This window comes from Filicampus tigris, chromosome 20, assembly GCF_054856515.1.
Source record: "Filicampus tigris isolate MCC_2025a chromosome 20, RoL_Ftig_1.0, whole genome shotgun sequence".
Classification (NCBI taxonomy): domain Eukaryota; kingdom Metazoa; phylum Chordata; class Actinopteri; order Syngnathiformes; family Syngnathidae; genus Filicampus; species Filicampus tigris.
In genome coordinates, this window is record NC_141236.1 from 7,036,909 (window position 1) to 7,056,595 (window position 19,687).

A 19,687-nucleotide genomic window follows, 5' to 3' on the forward strand; every position below is an offset into this window, starting at 1 on the left:
TTAACTTCCTTTTTGCAGAGCACAGATAGGTGCTGCTAACCTTGTGATATTGTAGTGCTTTTCTCTGGTGTCTCTGTCTTTGAATTATTATTTGTGTTGTATGTATGATAAAAGGTGGATCGATACACAGGTTAATTGCGCCATCTGCCAACTATTAGATCATTTCATTGATCTGCTTTTCACTATTCATCACTGTCACAGATAGACGAACAAAGATATATTTGTAATTAACTCATTTACTGCCAGTCATTTTCAGACTCCCTTTTACCCTAACGTTTGAAAAAAATTTGAAAAAAACTATAAATAAGATCCTTGGATTGAATAGCGGTCAATGAGTTAATAGGGATATTAACAATAAAAAATATACTTTGCTTAATCGACAAGACAGCTCCTGATCGTTTCATCCGAAATACAACACTTGGAAATAGGGTATGTCGTTTTTGCATAATGCAGAGACAAAATCCTTGGTAATTACTGGATGGGTCTCCATGTCGAAGCTGAGTTTGGTTATGTAACCCGGTCCAAGTGAAACCTTAAGGTGCATCTGTGACATGTAGGCCGAAGTGACAATGTCATATTTGTGTAATCACAGTGTATTAATGGACTGTAAAATAAACCATTTGCCAATAAAAACGTCGAGCGGCGCACAATCTTGAGTGGTGACTGTTTGGAGTTCTGAGTTTTTAAATGACATGCGACTTTGTATCCCCAGATCTCTTCAGCAGCTGCTTCTATGGTCAGGCAAGTGCTCTGGGCTTTTGGTTTATGTAATGACTGCAAAGCAGCACACACACAAACGCACTCACACACTAACACACACGCTGCACAGCCAACATTGTGGCAAGCCGAATCGAGTAAGAATCATTACAAAACACTTTCATTTATTAAATTGGCATGCTGCTCCATGCAGACTTTATTTCAAGGTTTGGTGCAAAGGACCGAGAGGAGTAAACAAAACACTGGGAGAGCCATGACTAATGTTGTCATACAATGAGATATAAAATATGACATTAGCCTGAGAGATATTGACCACAATTTACTGCGTGTGCGAAATATTTGCGTTTATACTCCACCGCCTAACCACAATTTCAAAGCGCCCTTTCATTTTCCGTTGTTTATGACTGCTATTGTTACTAAACACATGGGGCTGTCAACAATCTGTCAGTCTTGTACAAATTAAAGCACACAAGGTTGTTGTGAGGTCTGTGCTGGTTGAGTAATCTCTCATGACAACAGAGCTAACAGAGGCTGTGTGTATTTGAGTGTGTACACGCCAACTTGTAGCACCAGTAGTGCGGCAAAAAGTCAGCCGAGGACAGAGGAAGACTTCCAACAAAACGCTACAAAAACCATAAAATACCCATGAGGGCTGGCTCGGAGCTAATGTGCTTTCTGTCCAGAAAAGGTGGTCATCTCTGCCACCTAGTACAGCAAAATACAGTGCTAGAGCGCCCCCAGGTGGAACGAGAGGGTACGACCTTGTTTTGCTCCAAAATAACCTCAGGGAACTGGAATGATCATGATCATCACCAAGTGAGTCCATTAAATGGATTATTTGTGGTCTTCAGGTTCTCTCATCACTGATTATTTGTCCATCAGGGTATGTGAGTGTCATTTCTGGAAGTATAAAGATACTACATAAATACATAAATATAATAACAATATATCATCGAAATAAATAACAATGAGCTGTACAACAAAGACAAAATATAAAATCTGTTGCATGGTATTCTTAAATATTCATATAAACACTTTGGTCAAATTTTGTTACAGTTTATTTCAAACATTTTAACTTTTTAATAGAGAAAATGCATTTTTCTACTCATACTGTTTTACTATCTCAAGGGAAATTAGTTGTTACCATAAAGAGTGTAACTGCTTCCAAAACCTATGTTGGTATTTCATATACAGTTAGTCTATCAATTTTACTCTGCTACGTGGAAAATATTCCAATTCATATTTAATGAAACATCAGATTCTTGTTTTCCTTTGAGAGAGAAATGAATAATAAATCAAGTTACTGGGAGACGCACCACTGACATGCCCTGATTTTCACATGACAATTTCCTACAATACAAAAAAAAAAGCTAGACCACGGATTGTCAGCTCGGAAAAAAAAAGAAAAATCTACCGATATCGAACCGCTTAAAACTGATGAAAAAGAAACACCATGACATTATCTGACCTGGACAGAGGATCTTGGTGAGTGATGCCTTCACCTTCATCAGTTGGGCTCTTTGCACGGCATCCTCAGTGGCATGGAACCTTGTAAAGTGCAATGCGGGCCACCAAGCTTTTCTTGCTTCCATGTTCTCAGCAATGACCTCCTTCCAGTCGTCACTGTTTTGACACACACAACAACAATGACATATGAAGCCCTCAATGACGCAACCTATTTGGCATTAGGCGAATTGAATGTCTGAAGAACAGTGGCATACTGTAACTGCAATTTGTCAATGGTGTCTTTTAAACATTTCCACACGTCCACGCTTGTCCCCCAGCACGCATAGTCGAGCATATCAAGGACAACTCCAAGAGCCTTCTTGATGTCTCCTGTTTTATCTGACAAAATAAAAATGGCATCTACATTCATAAATGTTTTTTAACATTCACATAGGAAACTGCTGTACAAAATTCTTAACTAGTCTAAGAACAATATCGTATCAGCTATGGGAAGCTGAGAATTGATTATTTGTTTACCTGAAGTGTGTGTTAATATTTTGTCTGTTTATGTCAAAATACCTGAGAGAAGCAGAAAGGAACTGTAATCCAACATCAACTCATGGCTTGGAACTAAAGAATGGAGGACCTAGGGTATGAAGAAGAAAGATTTGCAAGCTTCTTTTTAAGTCTACTTAAAACAACTTCAGATCACGCTGTGGCCCATAACTGTGGCTATACCTTTAAAACTTTCATCAATTTCCTCACTGATGCGTCGTGTCTCTGCAAGTACTGGTACAGATAGACATGTGCGTTTGGATTTGCGGGGAACGTGCTGTCATATGCATAGTCTTCCAGGACTTTCTTTGCTTCCTCCTGAGCGTCATAGTATTCGAGCATCTGTCCAAATAAAGGTTCACATCAATAAGATTACAATGGGGCAACATTTAAGATGTAAAGTTGCAAAATGTATAAATCTCAATGACGTTGACTGAATTTGTTTACCTCGACGTAACTCAGTATGAAGGGATCCCAGACGCCAGGATATTTTAAAATCTCCTTCAGATTGACTGAAGCCTGTCTAAAGTAATTGTGCATGTCTTGGTTGCTTCCAGAATTTGCAAAACCTTAAAAATAGAAAACAACTGATAATTATATGTTAAATAAAAAGACAAAATAATCCTGTGTATAAAAGTGGTCTTCCATTAGTCAATGAACTCCTTTAATAATAGACTAAACCTGTAGATGGCAGTATTAAACCAGGTAATAAATGCAGCATGCCTAACTGGGACTTCAACATCTACCCAGCCATTTTCTTCTTTAACTTGTTCAGGGTCTTGTGTAGAATGGAGCCCCTCCCAACTGACTTTGGGGTCACGAGGTGTTGTACACCCCGGAGTGGTTGCCAGTCAGTCACAACCAGACACACACACACCTTTGGGTAAGGCCCAAGATTTGAATCCAGATCATTTTTAACTGACATGCTGACCATATGTTGCACCTAAATTATACATGCTAAGCAGTGTCGCCTTACTCGTATTGGAGGGTGCATTTTTCTTGTCGCACCAGATAATGTAATCCAGCAAACTCCTGTAGGCCTGGATCAGTTTTGTCCTCTGATACTGATGTGTCGACTCTTTGCCATGCCTCCAGCTTTCGGCGATCGAGAGGTGGCGCTTTGCATTCTCGATCTGGCCATGGAGCAGCAGGTGGAAGGAATGTTCTAGACAGATCTAGAAATGCGAAGATGTAGACCATTTTAGTTTAGCAGAATGCTGCATGCACACGGTGATGATGTTGATGTACCATCAGGTAATGTTTAAATCCTGAATGTTTCATTCGCTCATAGATGATGTTATAGTCATCCATCTTTGAGTTAGGGTGATGATGAAGGATTTCAACTGTGATTCTCCAAATCATCTGAAAAGCAAACACCCTTCCTTATTGACAAGCTAGCCCCATGTTTTCATTTATTCGTCCTGGCTTGTTTTTCTCAAAAGTCTATATGAAGTACTTGATGCCCTAACCAAACAAAAATGTACCTCTTTGTAGTGCTTTCCGGGGCCAGCAGTTGTGTCCTCCAACTGTTGGGGGTAACATGCCATATATTCTGCAGCCTCCTGCCATCTGTGATGCAGCATCGCCTCTCTGATTCTCTCGAGGCAAAGCCTTGTGGTCCGGTGAAAGCCTGTTTCCTTTGCCGTCTCTGAAATGACAAGAGATCAGCTTTATTGCTTTATCCCTTGACACTCAACGTACAGCAGCAGAATATAATGTTGTGTTATGTTGTGTGTACTTTGTGCAGGTGTGACTTGTTGCTATGATAACTGTATGTTCTACTCACCAACAAGGAATGGATCTGCAAGTGGAAGCTTTGATATTTTCAGCTTTTTTGTCACGTTATTCTCTGATGAATCAGTGTGCTCATCAAACTGCACTGTAGGCCAAAGCTCATTTTCCAGGTCGTCCATTGTCCAGCGGTTATTGTTATTGTTGGTAAATACCTTTAATCACATACTTGATGCTTTGAGCGTCTCCACCTGTGCTCAGAACATCTATGGCACAAAGGAATATATACGTGTCCTGAATGCATGGTATGCATAAGATATTGTTGATTCTGTTTTTTTTTTCTATTAGCTTTCTTACACCTCTTCGCGGTTTAACGAACCAACCTCTAACTTTATGAATGACAAAGTGGCAAAATTGGCGATTTTTTTTAATGCCCAAATCGTCTCCTACCTGTGAGCTCTTTGAATTCCAGGTCAGTCCACGTGATATTTAAAAGTTTACTTTGTTTGAGTTTATAGTTGTTGGAAATAAATAAAGCTACACATGTAACGTTATTACGCCACATAAGGATTTTCTTCTTCGCCTTATGTGTTTTGGCATGTAGAATTTCATACTTCACGATGCTGCCTTCTACAGGTCAAATTTAGCAGTGCACGGGACAATCCCTACACTTCAAAAGAAGTATAGTACTTATAGTATAGTACTTCTTCTGTGCCTAATCTGGATATTATTTCAAATCAGGGGCAACAGTGCTCACGGTAAGGAATATGTTTCAATTAGAAGGTAAAGTAAAGATGCACTAACTAATTTAAACAAGTATTTCTACTCCATTATGATCTACCATCAGTTGCAGTAATTGTTCCTTAAGAAACTGCATTTGGATGCTGCACATGTTGCTGTTATCACTGCACCTCCAGCAGTGTGTTTCCGAACAAAGTGCCTTTGAGGTACTCATCAAATGTAGTCACTCAGCATGAAAATGTAGCAGAATGATGACACGCTGAGGTCTTATTGTAAGTGCAATAACAAGGCTTGTTGTAAGAGGCTTATTATACTGGTATGTATCTCTTTGACTACGGCTGTTATGTTTTTGTTTCATTAGAGTCATGTGATTTTGGCATGTCCCTCAAACTGCTCAGTCTTTGTAACTACTAGTATATATATATAGATAGAGAGAGAGATATAAACATGCATTTTATTATCCACAACACATTCAATTTCAATGATTGCATTGATTAGTCTCATATTGCTCATGAAATGCAAACACCAGCAGAAATGTCCACCCTGTCATTGTCCACCTAGTCTGCAAGCTCACATACTTAGCTTGTACAATACAGTACAGTACTGTGCACTGTCTGCTTGCAGTTTAAAAGGGTTGTGAGCTTGCCAGTATGCATAACAGCATAATGAATATGTAGATCAATGGAAAATCTCAGGTTTTTGAGGTGGCATGCAGGAGACCTTAGGACGACGACTCAGATCTGAGCATCCAAAGAGTCCAAAGTGAAACCGGGTAACGTGGAATGAAAACGGAGTCGTGTTGCCTACACCCAGCCGGATCTGTTCTGCTTGCTGACGTGTCGCCTCCCACCCCAGCGCTCCTGCTCACCACTAAACCTGCCAACATGGCAGCTAAACACTTTTACCGAAAAGGCTTTTTATTACTTTTATTTAATTTTATCTCAACCGCCGCCTTGGAGAAGCGATTCTCCGACTTTAAAAGATGCGCCGACGAGGAGTGCAGCAGTAAGTTTTTCTGTTGATAGTTAACCAGAACCTCGGGTATGCATCTTCATCCATCCCAAAGCAGCTAGCCATAAACTGAGCCTTATCTCTTGACCTGTTGACAGTCGATATTTGCGACTGTGATAACGCGGACTGCTGTTGTTTTATCTTTGCGACAACTTTGCAATTGGTGGCTATGCTTAAGTGAATGTTCGACGATCCCTGGTAAAGGTTATTCGCATTGACGCAGCCTTCGTTGGCCGGTTTCCTGGTGGCTCTCCGGCCTGCATTACTGGCTAGCTAATGTTAGCAGCTAATCGCTAATAGCACCACAAACAAACAAATAAAACACCCGGTCAAACGACGAGGAACAGCGGCCAATTTAAGCACGCGTTTTGTACATACATATAACATATAACGTCAGCGCGCGTTTTTTTCAAAACGATGCTAACTGTTGTTAGCTTTCCACATATATCAGATTTGTTAGCTAAACAAAACTGCAGAGAAAGCTACCGATCCCCTTTGCATGGGAAAACGCTGACCAAATCAAGGTGTTGTTTAGATTTTTTTTCTTATTCATTTATATTGTTTTTATCTTATATTCATGTGTTATAACTTGTATTTAAGTGTACAGTGTCCCTTTAAACATCACATCGAAGTTCACTTAATAAATTTGATTTATGCAAAGCTCAGCAATCACTGTCTCAGTTCTAAGAGAAAAGCAGAAACATAAAAGGATCTCTGCATAACTTGTTGTACAGGGTTTCGCTATTATTTACAGACTTGTTTACACACATTTCTGTTTTATCATTGCCTCAATTGTAAAAGGGAGAACATTGGTATTCATGAAAAGGATTTCCCGTATGTAATTTGCCTGTGTATTTTTACACCCGTAACTTTACACATTTTCTTTTTTGTAGTGCTCCTATGTCGTGGAAAAGCAGTGGGAGATTTCTCAGGACCGGATTGTCGGTTCTTGTCATTTAAGAAATCAGAAACAGTCTATGTATACTACAAATTGTCAGGAAGAAGGGCTGACATCTGGGCTGGGAGTGTAAGTAAATTCAACTTTTTGATCAAATGTTAAGCAGAATTCTGTCAATTCAATGGGTTGCACCTCTTTGTCACAGGTCGGAAGTCACTTTGGTTATTTCCCAATGGACCTCCTGGCTGTCAATCATGTTTATACGGATAAAGAAGTTGAAGTTCCAACAGAGGTAGATCATGTTAGGATCAAACAATCCACTGATATTTCCCCCCATTTCCATTATTTGCATTTGCGTTTGTTTGAAAAGCATGATGCTGCAAATCCATTTACTTCTGTCTGCTTTACAGGAAACAGATTTTGTCTGTTTTGACACAGGATTTGACAAATTTGACAACTATGAGATAGATTCACTGTTGGGTTTTCCAACGGCAGAGAGTAATGATGAAAATGAACAGAATTCTGATGAAACCCAAGTGCCAGAGGACACAGTGAAAGACACAAGCCCACCGGAGGAGGAGGAGGTGGTGAATGACAGTGAAATAGGAGCTGAGGATATTGGCATGGCCCCAGATGATCAAAGTGCCTCTTTTGTTCAACTTGATGTGGAAAATGAATCTCAAGAAGAAAAAGTGCCTGATACAGACGTTACACCCCAGGACACTGACGATGCTGCCGATGACGAAATGAATGAGCAAATAACCACCACCGACTCTTTTCTTGAAGAAGCTGAGTTAGAGAAGCGTGAAACCAAAGAAGACGAAGAGGAATCTCTACCCAAAGATGATCTCGTGTCGGAACACGTTACGGGCTCAACTTCTCAAGGAGAGAAAATCTCTGAGTTAAAAACTACCTTTGGATCAACTTTTGATGCTGTCACCACAGATGCTGAATCCACCACGAAAGTCACTCCATATGAACAGGAGGAGAATGAAGCGTTGGAAGATCATTCTGACCAACACGTTGATGTTGATGAGGCAAGACCAGCTCCATTTCTTTCTTTTTCAGAGGAAGAAGCAGACACTTCCCTGGTTGCGCAAGATGACAAATCAAAATCTGATGACGAGGAGGTGCGAACTACCTTATCTGGTGACAGTGTTTCTACTGTGAGTGACACAGAGTGGACTGATCAAGAAGTAGGTTCAGAAGAAGATTCGGAGGAACCACAAAAAGACACAGCACCAGAGAATGTCAATCCAGTCCTTGGAGATTCACCTGATTCAGAATTGGCACATCCTCAAGAAAATGAGGAGCCAGAGAACCTAGATCCATTCCATACAAAGTCACTGGATTCTCTTTCTGTAGATCCGAGAGATCAGACAGAGCCAGAGAACCTCGATCAAATCCCGACAGATTCACCAGATTCTCTTTATCCAAGAGAAACTGTGGTTGAGGAACTCTTGTTTGATCATGAGGATGATGGTAGCCTAGCTATTAAGCATGAGGAAACTGAAGCTGGAACACCAAAACCTACTGACGATTCTGTATTGCACAAGGTACTTGAATCGAAGTTAAAAGATGGACATAGTTCGAACAAAGAGGAGGTCAGCGTTGGTAAAGAAGAGACACATGACGACAGCGCTGTAATGGAGGACAAGGACGACTTCAAAGAAGCTTTACGTGAGAATGAAACCCAAATGCACGAAGAAGTCATCGCTCCTGAAACAAACCGTGATGTGCCTTCAAACGAGATGCAATCCCCTGATTCATTTAGCGAGCCTGAGGCAGGTGAGGGCGTCCAAGAGCATTTACTTGCAGATTTTGAACGCGCTCATCAACACAACGAGCCACATATTGACGAGGAATCACTCAATGTGAGTAAGAAAAACACAGAGGTGGATGAAGACAGACATGAGGGAAGAGAAGACCTACTTGAAGATGAAAATGCACTTTCTTTCTCGCAGTCGTATGATCCAGACACCGTAAATTCCTTGCCAGCAACAAGTCCACACGTTACCTCAATTCCTGAGCCGGTCTACAGCGACAGTGTGCTGAGGTTGACTCTGCTGCAGGGTTTCTACACTGAAGAGAAGATGCTGCGTTTGCAGAAGTTCATGGGGCTCAATAATCTCTACAAATTGGAGTCGATGTTCTCGGACCTGGACACCGAGTTGCAGGCTACCCGTCTCGCACATTCCGGGACAGTGCAAGACCTCGAAGATGCGCTCGAGAACGTCTTGGAAACCTCGGAAAATACCATCCTGGATGAAATTGAGAAGATTCTGGATAGTCGGCACTCAAAATATGATGATGAGCAGCGGATGGATATGATAGATGATGAAACGGAAATCCTGGATGACTTCCAGGAGCTGGCATTCAGTCTAAGACAGAAGTATTCTGCAGCAAGTGAGAGCGCACATTTGGCAGAAGAGAAAACAGCAGTTAATAATGACCAGGGTATGCTTGGATTTTTTACTTTAACTGTTTTGGAATTATGTTCGTGTATTTGACATTTGCTTGATAGACTGGGGGGGAAATTAATCAATAATTCACAATAGATAGTAGATTGGTACCATTGTTGTATTGAGCAGAATAATGTGGCCACACAATAGTTAAAGGGGAGGTCAATTCAAAAAAATTCTTGACATGGCATTCTGATTTAATATTGCTTTTATAGAATACAAAAATGGGTGGATTTTACTGCTTAACCCATATTCCACAAGCACAATATTAATCAGAATGCCATGTTTAGACTAGTGAAGGCGCATAGAACATATTGCAAAGAATTTTTGGGGGTTGACTTCCTCTTTAAGAATGAATTGACAGCCAAACAGTGCTTCAAGATGCATTTAACTATCCATTTCACAATGGACAGAATTTTTAGCAGTCAATTCATGGGTTATGACCATCCCTAGCCATATTTCACATGGAAGAGTTATTACTCCAACCTTACTTGCCCTACTTATCATCTCCATTCTAAAGCGACCATGTTTTTCAGTCACTGCAGACCAACCTGACATGAGCGCCCAAGAAGCTTTGCCTCACATTGATGAAGTGGAGAAGAAACCTGACGTGGCAGAGATGGAAAGTGATGACAACCAGACTGTAGCAGAGCTTGTGAAACAAGTGGCAGAGATTGATAAAGAAGCGCAGATCCTCTTGGAGGAAGAGCATAATACACCGGATATTAGTGTAGAGGACGATGGCGCACACTTCAATAAAAACAAAGAAAACCAGCCCAGTTTCAGCACGTCAGACGAAATGCAAAAGTTTCCTCAAGCCACATTGGAAAGTCCCTTAGACAAGGGCCTCGGAGAAGTGGAGCACTCGTCCTCAGGTTGGTCATCCAAATCACTCTTGAATAACATAGCCCAGAGCAGTCTTTTGTGTGTGCTTTCTTAAGTTCTAATGGAGTCCAATTCAAGTGCACTGGGAATGAGAAATGTCTTTTATGCAGCAGCTGGCTTCCCCCAAAATTATGAGAGCGATAGATTTCTTTTGTGCAGCCCCGTAATGTTTGCTCTTCCAGTAAGTCTTCCAATTCCATAATATCATGTATTGTTGTTTATGTAGGGTCTTTGGACTCCATCGAGCCATTGTCTGAATTTCATGAGGATGAAGTTGGATTACTTTCCGATGCGTTCGCTTTTCTGGGTGGTGCTGCTGCAGTCATCAAGGCTAAAGTTGCAGAGTGGACCATTCTTGTAAGTGTCAGAGCTAAAAATGTGTTTCAGTAGTGCATTGAATGAAAAACAAATGATTATGATGAAACAATCTCTTAGTCCCCCTCTTTTTTGGTTGGTTACTTCATGTACTTATAACAAACCATTAAATGTATGACTGTTAATATTTTTTAGTTTATTTATTTTGCAGTCGTGTAGTTACATCGTAAAGTAAATTCAAAGGCTTACTTCACAGGGCTGTGAAGTATAGCTAGGCAATTTGTATTAGTAAACGTATTCTACTTTTTGTAACAAGCTCATGTTTTCAGTTTTATTTTTACAGCATTTTACGATGAAATCTTTCTCCAGGTACACTGTGTAACGATACACTTGGGACTGTCGTGTACGGTATAAAAGTCAGTTCTTTGCCAAACAAAAAAAGAAAGTAGTAGTCCACGAAGAATCGACGTCAGTAAGGAAGACAAAGTTCCGAGGTGTCCTGAACGTCTCACGTATCCCCTCCCCCTGTCTTGTTGACTGGCGAGGCTGAAGTTCAACACAGCCGGTGCTTAGCTGGTTGCTAGAAGAAACGCTGAGCTTATTTTTGCATGGATAATCATCTTGACATTCATCCATACACATCCAGCAGCCGTTTTAAAATCTAGTGTCGCACCAGTGCCGCTTTTCTATACGCAGACTGTCCTGGTCTTGCAGCTTCCCGATACATGTTCGATGTTAATTACCGTTAGCGCGAGTGCCGTTTCCGATTTCAGCTTTACACTCGTTTCGATTTCGTATTTTTTTTCACATATTTGTATTTTATTCACACGCGTAGACCTTCGACGTTGTTTGTTTTATAGCATCAGAGACGTCCACGTTCAGCAAAACCGCTCACAAGCTAGCAAATGTCAAACTAGCGCACTGGGGCTATTTGGGTTATAGGAATAAAGAGCGACATGGAGAGCGATATACTAAAACGACCTTTGGTGGAACTCGAGCATGTATGCATGTTCTTTCTGAAGGAACTTCAACATGTAAGTAAATAAAAATTAAACGTCCCATATGGCCATGACATGATGTTGTAATGATGCGCTGACGTGTTACAAAGCAGAATGGCTTCTACGTGTTCAACCCTCCTCCTCCTCCGCTTAATGATTTACACGGCAAACTTGACTGAATTTCCCTCTTACGTTGTTGATTTTGATGTTGATGTGCACTGCGCCTACATTTTGCAATGCTCCAGACTGAGAACCAATGACTAGTTATTTGAACGTAAGCATGAGTGGAGCATTGTAATTTGCTCCTAAGGTACAATACAATTTTATTTATATAGTGCTGAACTGCAATGGTCGTGTGTATGTCTCCAGATGATTTCACTACTGCCAGAAGAGTGGAAGCCTGGGGAAACCTTCTTTGGCTGTCCTTGGCAGGCTGTCATCATCACTGCTGTGGTTGGCATACTGACCTTCACCATCTTCTTCTGGAAAACTGTGCTAGTGGTATGTGTTTAACCAATGTTAGTGAGGCCCAGTCCTTTTCAGCACTGTCAGTACAGTACAATATTTACGTCAGATATATGGCCACTGAACACTAGTGTTCTGAGCATGATTATGTTAGAGATAAACCACTGATTTTGGTAATTGCTTTGCAGGTAAAGAGAAGGGAATATCTTGGTAAGTTTTCTTTTCACAAGAAAGACAAACTGTCATATATTTAAGTAATTTTTGGCGAATTGATATCTTTCCTTTTAAGTGGATGAAAAGCAGCTGGCCGAGCAAATCCAAGCACTTAAAAAAGAGAAAAATGATGCAATGGCCCGAATGAATGAACTCCAGAAACAGGTAAGCTTGAAATAAAATGCGAACACACTCCAATAGAATACTTTTTAAAACGTCTGTTTCCATTTGTGTATATTTCCTAAAAAAAAAGACTGAAGAGCTGAAAGAAACTCAAAAGGACTCTGCAGAGGCTGTCAGTTGTGTCATGAAAAATACACAAAAATTGGAGGTAATGCTTTACACTTTGCATTATTATATGCAGCTCACCCATATAATTACATTACTTCAAATTCTTTCTTTTTTTTTTTTGCTTCTACTTTTTGTAGAGTCAGGTTTTGGAGGCTGAAAAAAGGTATGAGAGCATGGTGGAGGAAAAGAAGACATGCCAAAAACTACTTGATGAAGAAAAAGAAAACACACTACAAATTGGAAATCGGGTGTGTTATTATTTTTTTTTTTGTCTTTAATTGTTACTACATTTTAAATTGTCTTGTCTGATTCACTCTGCAAACTGCTTTCTCAAACAGATAAAAAAATTGGAGAAGTCAAACGAGAAGCTCGAGCTGAGCAAAAAGAAAGTTCAGGAAGCTTTAGCTAAGGTACAAATGATTGCGTAATCTTTTTGACCGCATTTGATTTCAAGAGGTCTAATAATAAGTTGAACATGTTTTTCCCACAGACGACTGTCCTCTTGGATGAGGCCAAGATTCGGGAAGATGCACACAGTGTCCAGCACAAATGTCTTGCAAAGGAGCATGCAGGGCTTAAAGAAGAAAATAAAAATGTAAGAACATTTTGTGTGAGTTAAAAGCATTACGAGTCCTTAATTCTGCAGCTTTTGATACAATGTGTCAGGCTGCTTTTAAAATGATTACAACGATGATTCCAAGAATCCTCTTTACTTGCTATTGACACTTTTTCTATTGACCAAAGCTGTAATTGTAACATTTGAGGGTACCTGCCAAGAATGGCAAATATAAACACACATGCTAACATGAGCTAACCCTGTTGAGGTATTATTCTCCAGTCCCTTGCTATGGTGGTCCATTTTCTTGCCCTTGGACTCTTCTTGAATCAAATTAATCTCCTTACCGTGGCCTACTGCCAATACAGGGTAGCCTCGGTTATTTGTTTGCATGCCTTTATTTTCACTGATGCCTTCAATTCGGCTTGGTTTGAAACAAACGGCATTTGATTTCTTTGAAAGCTCGTCAGATCGGCTCATACTTTTTTGTGCTTATGTGGCATTTGATTACATTTTGCCGCATCTTCTGCGTTGTAAGAACCTATTTCTTTTCTCATTTTTCTAGCTTAAAGTAACCATCAAAGAGTGGGAGGACAAACACACAGCGCTGAGCGAGCAGATTAAAGTCTACCAGAAGGCTCAGAAAGAGCTGGAGGACTCCGTGGTGCTCAAAGATCACAATGTGGAGGTCTGCCCGTTTGTTATATGCCTGTTGAGATGTTTCTTAGTATTCAACGATCACTTAAGAAGCTTCTCATGGCAGGTTTTGTCCGAGCTTCTGGCAGACCTTGACGCGTGTGAGTTACAAAAAAGTGAAGGCAAGGTATTGGTGAATGGTGAAGTAGCACCTGGTAAGTCTAGTGTAAGGAAGGCTGACTTCTAGAAATTAATTCTTAATAAGATGGTTTCAACGTCGTTGTCACGGTTTGCGCAGATAAGAAGACTGCAGTAAAGAACAGAATCAAACAGATGATGGATGTCTCCAGGGTAATGAGACTCAAGTTCAGCAAAGGATTGCAAATACTTTTTGTGTAGTCCTAAACCATCATTATCATGATCCAGGTCCAGACCACGCTCGCAGTGATCGAAGAGGAGCGCGACCGCTTCATGTCCAAACTGCTTAATGAGGAAAAGAGCAGAAAGGCTCTGGAAGGTGCGTGGATCTCGGAAATCAGGAATGTTGTCACAGAGAACAATATCATAGAGTGTATCCCTTGTTGTGCCACAGAAAAACACCAGGAGCTTGAACATAGCATCGCAACCCTCAAAAGCGAGAAGGGCCATGTGGAAAACCAGTTCAATGTCCTCCAGCAGAAGAATGAAATCATGGTGGAAATGTACCAGCAGAAGGAAAACGCTCTGCAACAGTAAGTTATGAACGCCCGTAAATGTGCATGCCAGGGTTAGCGGAGCTTTTTCTCAACGTCGCGCTTTTCCCCTGATATCACAGGAGGCTCACAAAGGAGGAGCTCGAGCGTCGCAGCAAAGAGAACATGCTGTCGGAGGTGGGAGGCAAAGCGGTGGAGGCCGAGGAGCAAGTCAAAGTTCTGCGTCAGCGCATTAATGAGATGGAAGAGCAGATGAAGAAGACTGAGGAAGTCTATAAAGAGCAGGTAGACTCCCACTGAGCTCGTATTTACATCATGTTTACATCAACCCCCACTGAGTCGAATTCTTTTTGCCTTTAGATAAAAGAACAGGAAAACAAGACTCACTCCAACTGGGTAAGCTAAACAAGTGTTTCAATTTGTTGAGGAATGCGCGTTCGGTTTCAAGATTTTAACCTTGGGTTCATCTTTTTTAGGTGAACGCTCGTAACGCAGAGCGGGCCTTGAATCAAGAGAAGCTGGAATCTTCCAAGCTGCGTGAGAAGTAAGTTGACACAATGGGCTGACTTTTTTTTTGTTTGTTTTTGTTTTGTTTTTTAGCAGCGTGATATAGCAGAGTGGAAAAAGTTGACTTTGTTTTGTTGCATCCTCCCTCACAGGTTGGCAGGACTGACCTCGCAGCTGAATGAGCGCCGCGCTCCTCTTTTCAGGCCCAACTCGGGACAAGCCGCTGGTCCTCGCCAAGGTGAGCAGGCCGCGCGCGTTCATGTCTCCGTGCTACTCGGTCGCTCCTCTAGTCATCGTGATGCGTTTTCTGCTGTTTCTCGAGAACATTTGTAATGACACGAAAAAATGGTAAAACTCACACGATTGGAGCCGGAAAAAAAAAAGATAATTGCTCAAGTTTCATCCACAGCACTCAAGCGTTATTATAAAGCGGTGGCGTCTGTTTTGTTCCTTGTGGTAAACGGCTGGTTTGATCACAACAGGCGATTCATACGGGCCCTCCCCAGTGAGTGGGGGGGCGCCGTCCCCCCCGTTAATGATCGAGGGTCCCAGGCGCCCTCCCTCGGCCCCAGTGGGGCGAAGAATTGACCCGTATGGTGAGTTGAGCAGGTTCCTTCGCTGATGATTTCCCCCCACCATCCCCCGCCGCCTCGTCATCCCTCCACGTCAGCCTTGTCCTCAAATACTCTTCAGTTCTTCGTTTTGGTTGTTCACGTCCTCTTTGGGCACCTTCAACTTTTAACTCCTCCTCCTAAATCCTGGAAGATGTGTGTTTTGATTTCCTCTTGCTTAAACCATGTTTCATCTTTCAAAGAACTCCCGCATAGCATTTTTTTTCTTGTTGTTGTGTTCTTTTTTTTCTGCATTCTTTTTTTTCTGCATCTTAATTTCTGCCTAAATTCTGACCCTCTTTCTTCCCATTAAGAACAGTTTCTGGTACTGTCTGCAGTTTTATTTTTTTTGTTCATTACTCAGCATCTTTTGTTTGTCACCCCTTAGGTCCACGCCCTCCATCGGAGCCACACAGTCGTTATCCTGGGATGGGTAAGACTGCTGTTATGTTGTGCTGGGTTTTGCTTATTAAACCCGCTATTGTGAACTAATGCTGAAGCTTTTTATTTGTTCTCCATTGTTAGACATGTCGGGCCCTCGCAGTTCATCGCCGGCCAACATGGATGGTTCTGTAAGTCACATTCTGTTCATTTTATGCAGTTCCTCCCTAGCGTGTCTTGTTTACTGCATTATTTTACTTAGTAATACTTTCAGCATCGTAAAACAATTATCAACCTTAAAACATATGTGGTTACTGTGTATTACAACAGGAATAAAGTAAATGAAGATATGGAGACACTTAAAGGATCATAAACTGGAGTGTTTTGCATAGTAATACTGCCACCTTGTGGTGTTTTTTTTTTTTTGCTTGAATTCATAAAGCCTTTTATGTTTCATGTGTTACCTACTGTGCTTTCAGCTACGTTTTTATTGGCACCAAGAAGCTGGAAGTTGCAGTTGATTTAATGACATACATTACAATATTTCAAGTCCCAAGTTTTCACTTTTGAGGCATAATTTTACAGAACTTCATATTGTTCCACTTTTGATGGAGGTTCCACTGAACGTCGTATACCAAGCATAAATCAATGGATAGTGAATGGAGTGAGATTCCCCAGGTGGGCAAAGTTAGCACAAGTTCCTTAACTGACTTACTTGGAGCTGTTGTACTGAGCATCGCTTTTAGGTACAGCGGTTTGTTGACTTGTTGCTAGTTAGGTTAGTTTTTTTGTAGGGTTAGATCGGGAAAGTGGATTTTGTATGTTCCCATCCTTACTCCTACCTTGACTTCGTTTTGTATATGTCCTTGCTGTGAAGCAGACTCAAGCAGTTGATCCACACATAAAAGGCGAGACTGAGGCTGAGGCCTCCAAAGAGGCCCCTGAGTCAGTGAGTAAAGTAAAGATGCTGTTGGTCTCGGTGTGAAGGTGTATGCAAGCAACTAACCTCACTCGGATTTTTCTTAACAGACCTGACTGCATGTTGTGCTTTGAGTGTTTTTAACTCGACCACAATAAGCAGCAGTCTAATGACCATGGCGCTTCATTTCTCTCCTAACGATCATTGTTGTGGTGGGTTAGAGAGTTAAGTGATTTTTATTGGGATTACTGTATTCTTAGGTCGTGGTCTCAGTTAACGGAGGCATTTTGTGCAATTTCACAAAAAGCACTGAATAACTACTGTAACTTATTCCCATGGCAGAAAATGTTCACCCCTCCGCATCCAGACTGAGAATCAGTGCTGCTTGCGCAAATCCACTTTTGGCTAATTGAACCAAATCCCCCTCCCGTAAAGATCTGATTGCATTTTCTCTCACCAATGTTGCATTTCATGACCAAGCTGCCAAATTTCACTAGGGACTTACCGTTGTTGAGGGGTAAGGCTAACCCTATGTACAACTTGGCCGAACATTTGAGTACATGCTGGTTATGACAAACTGCGTTTTAGGTTTGACATAGATCTTCCGTTAGAGCAGCAAGCAAACACTAGTTGTCGCTTTTCAGTCGCGTTTTTTTTTTCCACTCAGCCTCATGGAATGCCAATAAGCTGCGTGCGCTCAGTAAATATTGTGACATCATAGAAGGACTGTGTAATTAGCCAGTCAACTTAACAAACGCAGCATGATGCAGTGCTGCGTATGGACTTTGAGAACGCAAACATCTTTTAGTCTCTCTTGTAAACAGTGCTTTCCCTCCCATTTTGTACTGCAAATTCTACCTCATTCTCTAAAATCTGGTTACAGAAATGAGAGGACATCTTGCACTTGCTGACTATTTGAGGCAGTGAATAATATATGGCTTGTCTTTTCACTTGAGCACATCAAGTGGATCAACATCAGCTCACTTGTTCCGTGTCTCAGGGTCCTGGATCCTTCATAGCATCACCTATCAGGGACTCACCTGGCCCGCCTCCACCTGGTCCTGGACTCCATGATCCGCCCTTCCCTCCAGGGCCTCATGGCCGCTTGCCACCCGGTGGTCCCTACAGACCTCCGAGACCACCTCTCTACCATCCAGCGGCCGTAGCCCACGGTCCTCCTCCGAATGTGCCTCTCCCGCCTCCTGGGCCTCCGGTGCCCGCCAACGGGCACCCGGGTATGCCTCTGCCTGGGCCGATGGGAGGAGACTTTGGGCCCCGCCCTGCCAACGGACACTCATTCCACCCCAGGCCCGGTCCAGGTCACATCATGGATCCTCGGGGTCCTCCGCCGCCACCGTTCCGTCCTCCGCCGCCTCATCATTTTGGGCCTATGCCACATGGTATGTTCTGCCTGTTTTAGTCCCTTTGGCTGGGGACTAAAACAATTTAGCGCGCTAGACCTGCATTGTAAATTCGGCATTTGTTTTCTTTTTTTCGTCTAACCAAGTCCAACACGAGACTTGAAACAATTGAACGTACTGTTTCAGTCTCTCATTGGTGTACTGCCTCTTTTGCAGGTCCTCGTGGGCTTATGGGACCGCGTCCACCATTCCCTCCTGACATGCGCTTCCCAGGACCGCGGGAGCACAGCGGCCCCCCGGCGGATCTGCCTCCAATTGTCCCGCCACATTCTGGTCACAGCGAAGCCTTCGGTCAGCCTCCAGCCGGCGCTTCTCGCGGCTCAGCAGGAGGTGCGCCCCCAAAGCGGGAGGCCTCTCAGGACTCAGCGAGACAAGCTAGGGTTGGGCCTTAAAAAAAAAAGAAAAATGCCACCAACTGTGGCAGTGGACTTGAACACTCCCCACAAACATGTTAAACAAGAGTAAATCCATATATACCATGAATTTCAGCCATGAAATAAAAATTTAAATGCTATTTATAAAACATGGTCCTTAAATGAAAGCATCATCAGTGATTGTGTGGAAAATTCCACATACTCGAGCTGAAAGGGTTGCCACTTTTTTTTGAACATCTTATTGTGCAATAATTCATTGTATGTCATAGGATTTGTGTTTTAAAAAAAATATATATATATAGCAATGGCTTTTTTAAAGGTTTTTAAATGTCATTTCCTGTGGAAATTATTTTTTAAAAGTGGGGATGGGGAGATTTAGCTTCTAGCATTTCAGAATCAAACATTTTTCTCAAAGTTTCGTTTGGAGCCGACTGTAAAGCAAATGTGTAATTTGATGGCCATATGTATAACTTATTTTACTATGTTGGTAGTAACCTTTTAATAATAAAGAATGCAAAAACTGTTGGTCTTACATTATCAGCCGAGTACAGTTTGCCTACAAGAACTTTTACATGCTTTTTTTTTTCTCCTTTATCTTGTAAAAATCCAAGATGTCAAGGAATTACCAAAAACAAAGCTGGTGATGAAAAACTGCCACCAAGATTTATCTCTGATCTTTATCATGCAAACGCTTTCTCTCCATTTGTGTACACTCACAGCCAACAACGAGGCGTTCTAAAGTAGGCACACCAGTGGACTATCTGAAGGGAAGATTCATGCTTGGGCTATGTAAATGAAGTGATGATTTCCTGAATAAAGTTTGGGAGGACATCTCTTTTGGTTGGTGGTTACATCATCTCGT

General features: G+C 41.7%; 2 protein-coding genes across 6 annotated transcripts; one reads left to right on the forward strand and one right to left on the reverse strand.

Moving 5' to 3' along the window:
• Window positions 1-870: 870 nt before the first annotated feature.
• On the reverse strand, window positions 871-5,068 carry taf1a (TATA box binding protein (TBP)-associated factor, RNA polymerase I, A). Of its 3 annotated transcripts, none has more exons than XM_086019381.1 (11): window positions 4,900-5,068; window positions 4,505-4,715; window positions 4,203-4,366; window positions 3,967-4,080; window positions 3,695-3,893; window positions 3,166-3,287; window positions 2,902-3,060; window positions 2,743-2,809; window positions 2,439-2,562; window positions 2,220-2,340; window positions 871-1,617 (listed from the first exon to the last, which is right to left on the reverse strand). In XM_086019381.1, exons 2-11 carry the CDS (start codon window positions 4,629-4,631, stop codon window positions 1,612-1,614), a joined length of 1,203 nt encoding a protein of 400 aa, XP_085875507.1. In that variant the 5' UTR covers window positions 4,632-4,715; window positions 4,900-5,068; the 3' UTR covers window positions 871-1,611. The 3 variants fall into 3 exon arrangements, with proteins under 3 accessions (XP_085875507.1, XP_085875506.1, XP_085875505.1); XM_086019380.1 differs by having other exon boundaries at window positions 871-1,634; window positions 2,186-2,340; XM_086019379.1 differs by having other exon boundaries at window positions 872-1,617; window positions 2,186-2,340.
• Window positions 4,733-19,656, forward strand: mia3 (MIA SH3 domain ER export factor 3). 3 transcript variants are annotated; one of them, XM_086019372.1, is made up of 28 exons: window positions 5,835-6,195; window positions 7,095-7,228; window positions 7,305-7,391; window positions 7,510-9,556; window positions 10,098-10,436; window positions 10,673-10,803; window positions 12,129-12,260; window positions 12,413-12,434; window positions 12,514-12,602; window positions 12,691-12,768; window positions 12,866-12,976; window positions 13,067-13,138; window positions 13,219-13,323; window positions 13,850-13,972; window positions 14,048-14,135; window positions 14,219-14,271; window positions 14,347-14,437; window positions 14,513-14,651; window positions 14,735-14,897; window positions 14,973-15,008; window positions 15,089-15,156; window positions 15,272-15,357; window positions 15,602-15,715; window positions 16,119-16,163; window positions 16,256-16,302; window positions 16,989-17,060; window positions 18,031-18,430; window positions 18,608-19,656. In XM_086019372.1, exons 1-28 carry the CDS (start codon window positions 5,973-5,975, stop codon window positions 18,841-18,843), a joined length of 5,331 nt encoding a protein of 1,776 aa, XP_085875498.1. In that variant the 5' UTR covers window positions 5,835-5,972; the 3' UTR covers window positions 18,844-19,656. The 3 variants fall into 3 exon arrangements, with proteins under 3 accessions (XP_085875497.1, XP_085875498.1, XP_085875496.1); XM_086019371.1 differs by lacking the exons at window positions 5,835-6,195; window positions 16,989-17,060 and adding an exon at window positions 4,733-4,754; XM_086019370.1 differs by lacking the exon at window positions 16,989-17,060 and having other exon boundaries at window positions 5,840-6,195.
• Window positions 19,657-19,687: the final 31 nt, after the last annotated feature.

What these genes read in the sequence shown, in the direction of transcription:
- taf1a (XM_086019379.1), bottom strand. Translation starts at nt 4,631, where the DNA reads ATGGACGACCTGGAAAATGAGCTTTGGCCTACAGTGCAGTTTGATGAG. An exon ending in TGCAGATCCATTCCTTGTTG is followed by an intron (nt 4,367 to 4,504) that starts GTGAGTAGAACA and finishes TTGTCATTTCAG; the next exon opens with AGACGGCAAAGGAAACAGGC. An exon ending in ATTGACAAATTGCAGTTACA is followed by an intron (nt 2,341 to 2,438) that starts GTATGCCACTGT and finishes GTGTCAAAACAG; the next exon opens with TGACGACTGGAAGGAGGTCA.
- mia3 (XM_086019372.1), top strand. Translation starts at nt 5,973, where the DNA reads ATGAAAACGGAGTCGTGTTGCCTACACCCAGCCGGATCTGTTCTGCTT. An exon ending in CTGACATCTGGGCTGGGAGT is followed by an intron (nt 7,229 to 7,304) that starts GTAAGTAAATTC and finishes TCTTTGTCACAG; the next exon opens with GTCGGAAGTCACTTTGGTTA. An exon ending in AGCAGTTAATAATGACCAGG is followed by an intron (nt 9,557 to 10,097) that starts GTATGCTTGGAT and finishes CATGTTTTTCAG; the next exon opens with TCACTGCAGACCAACCTGAC.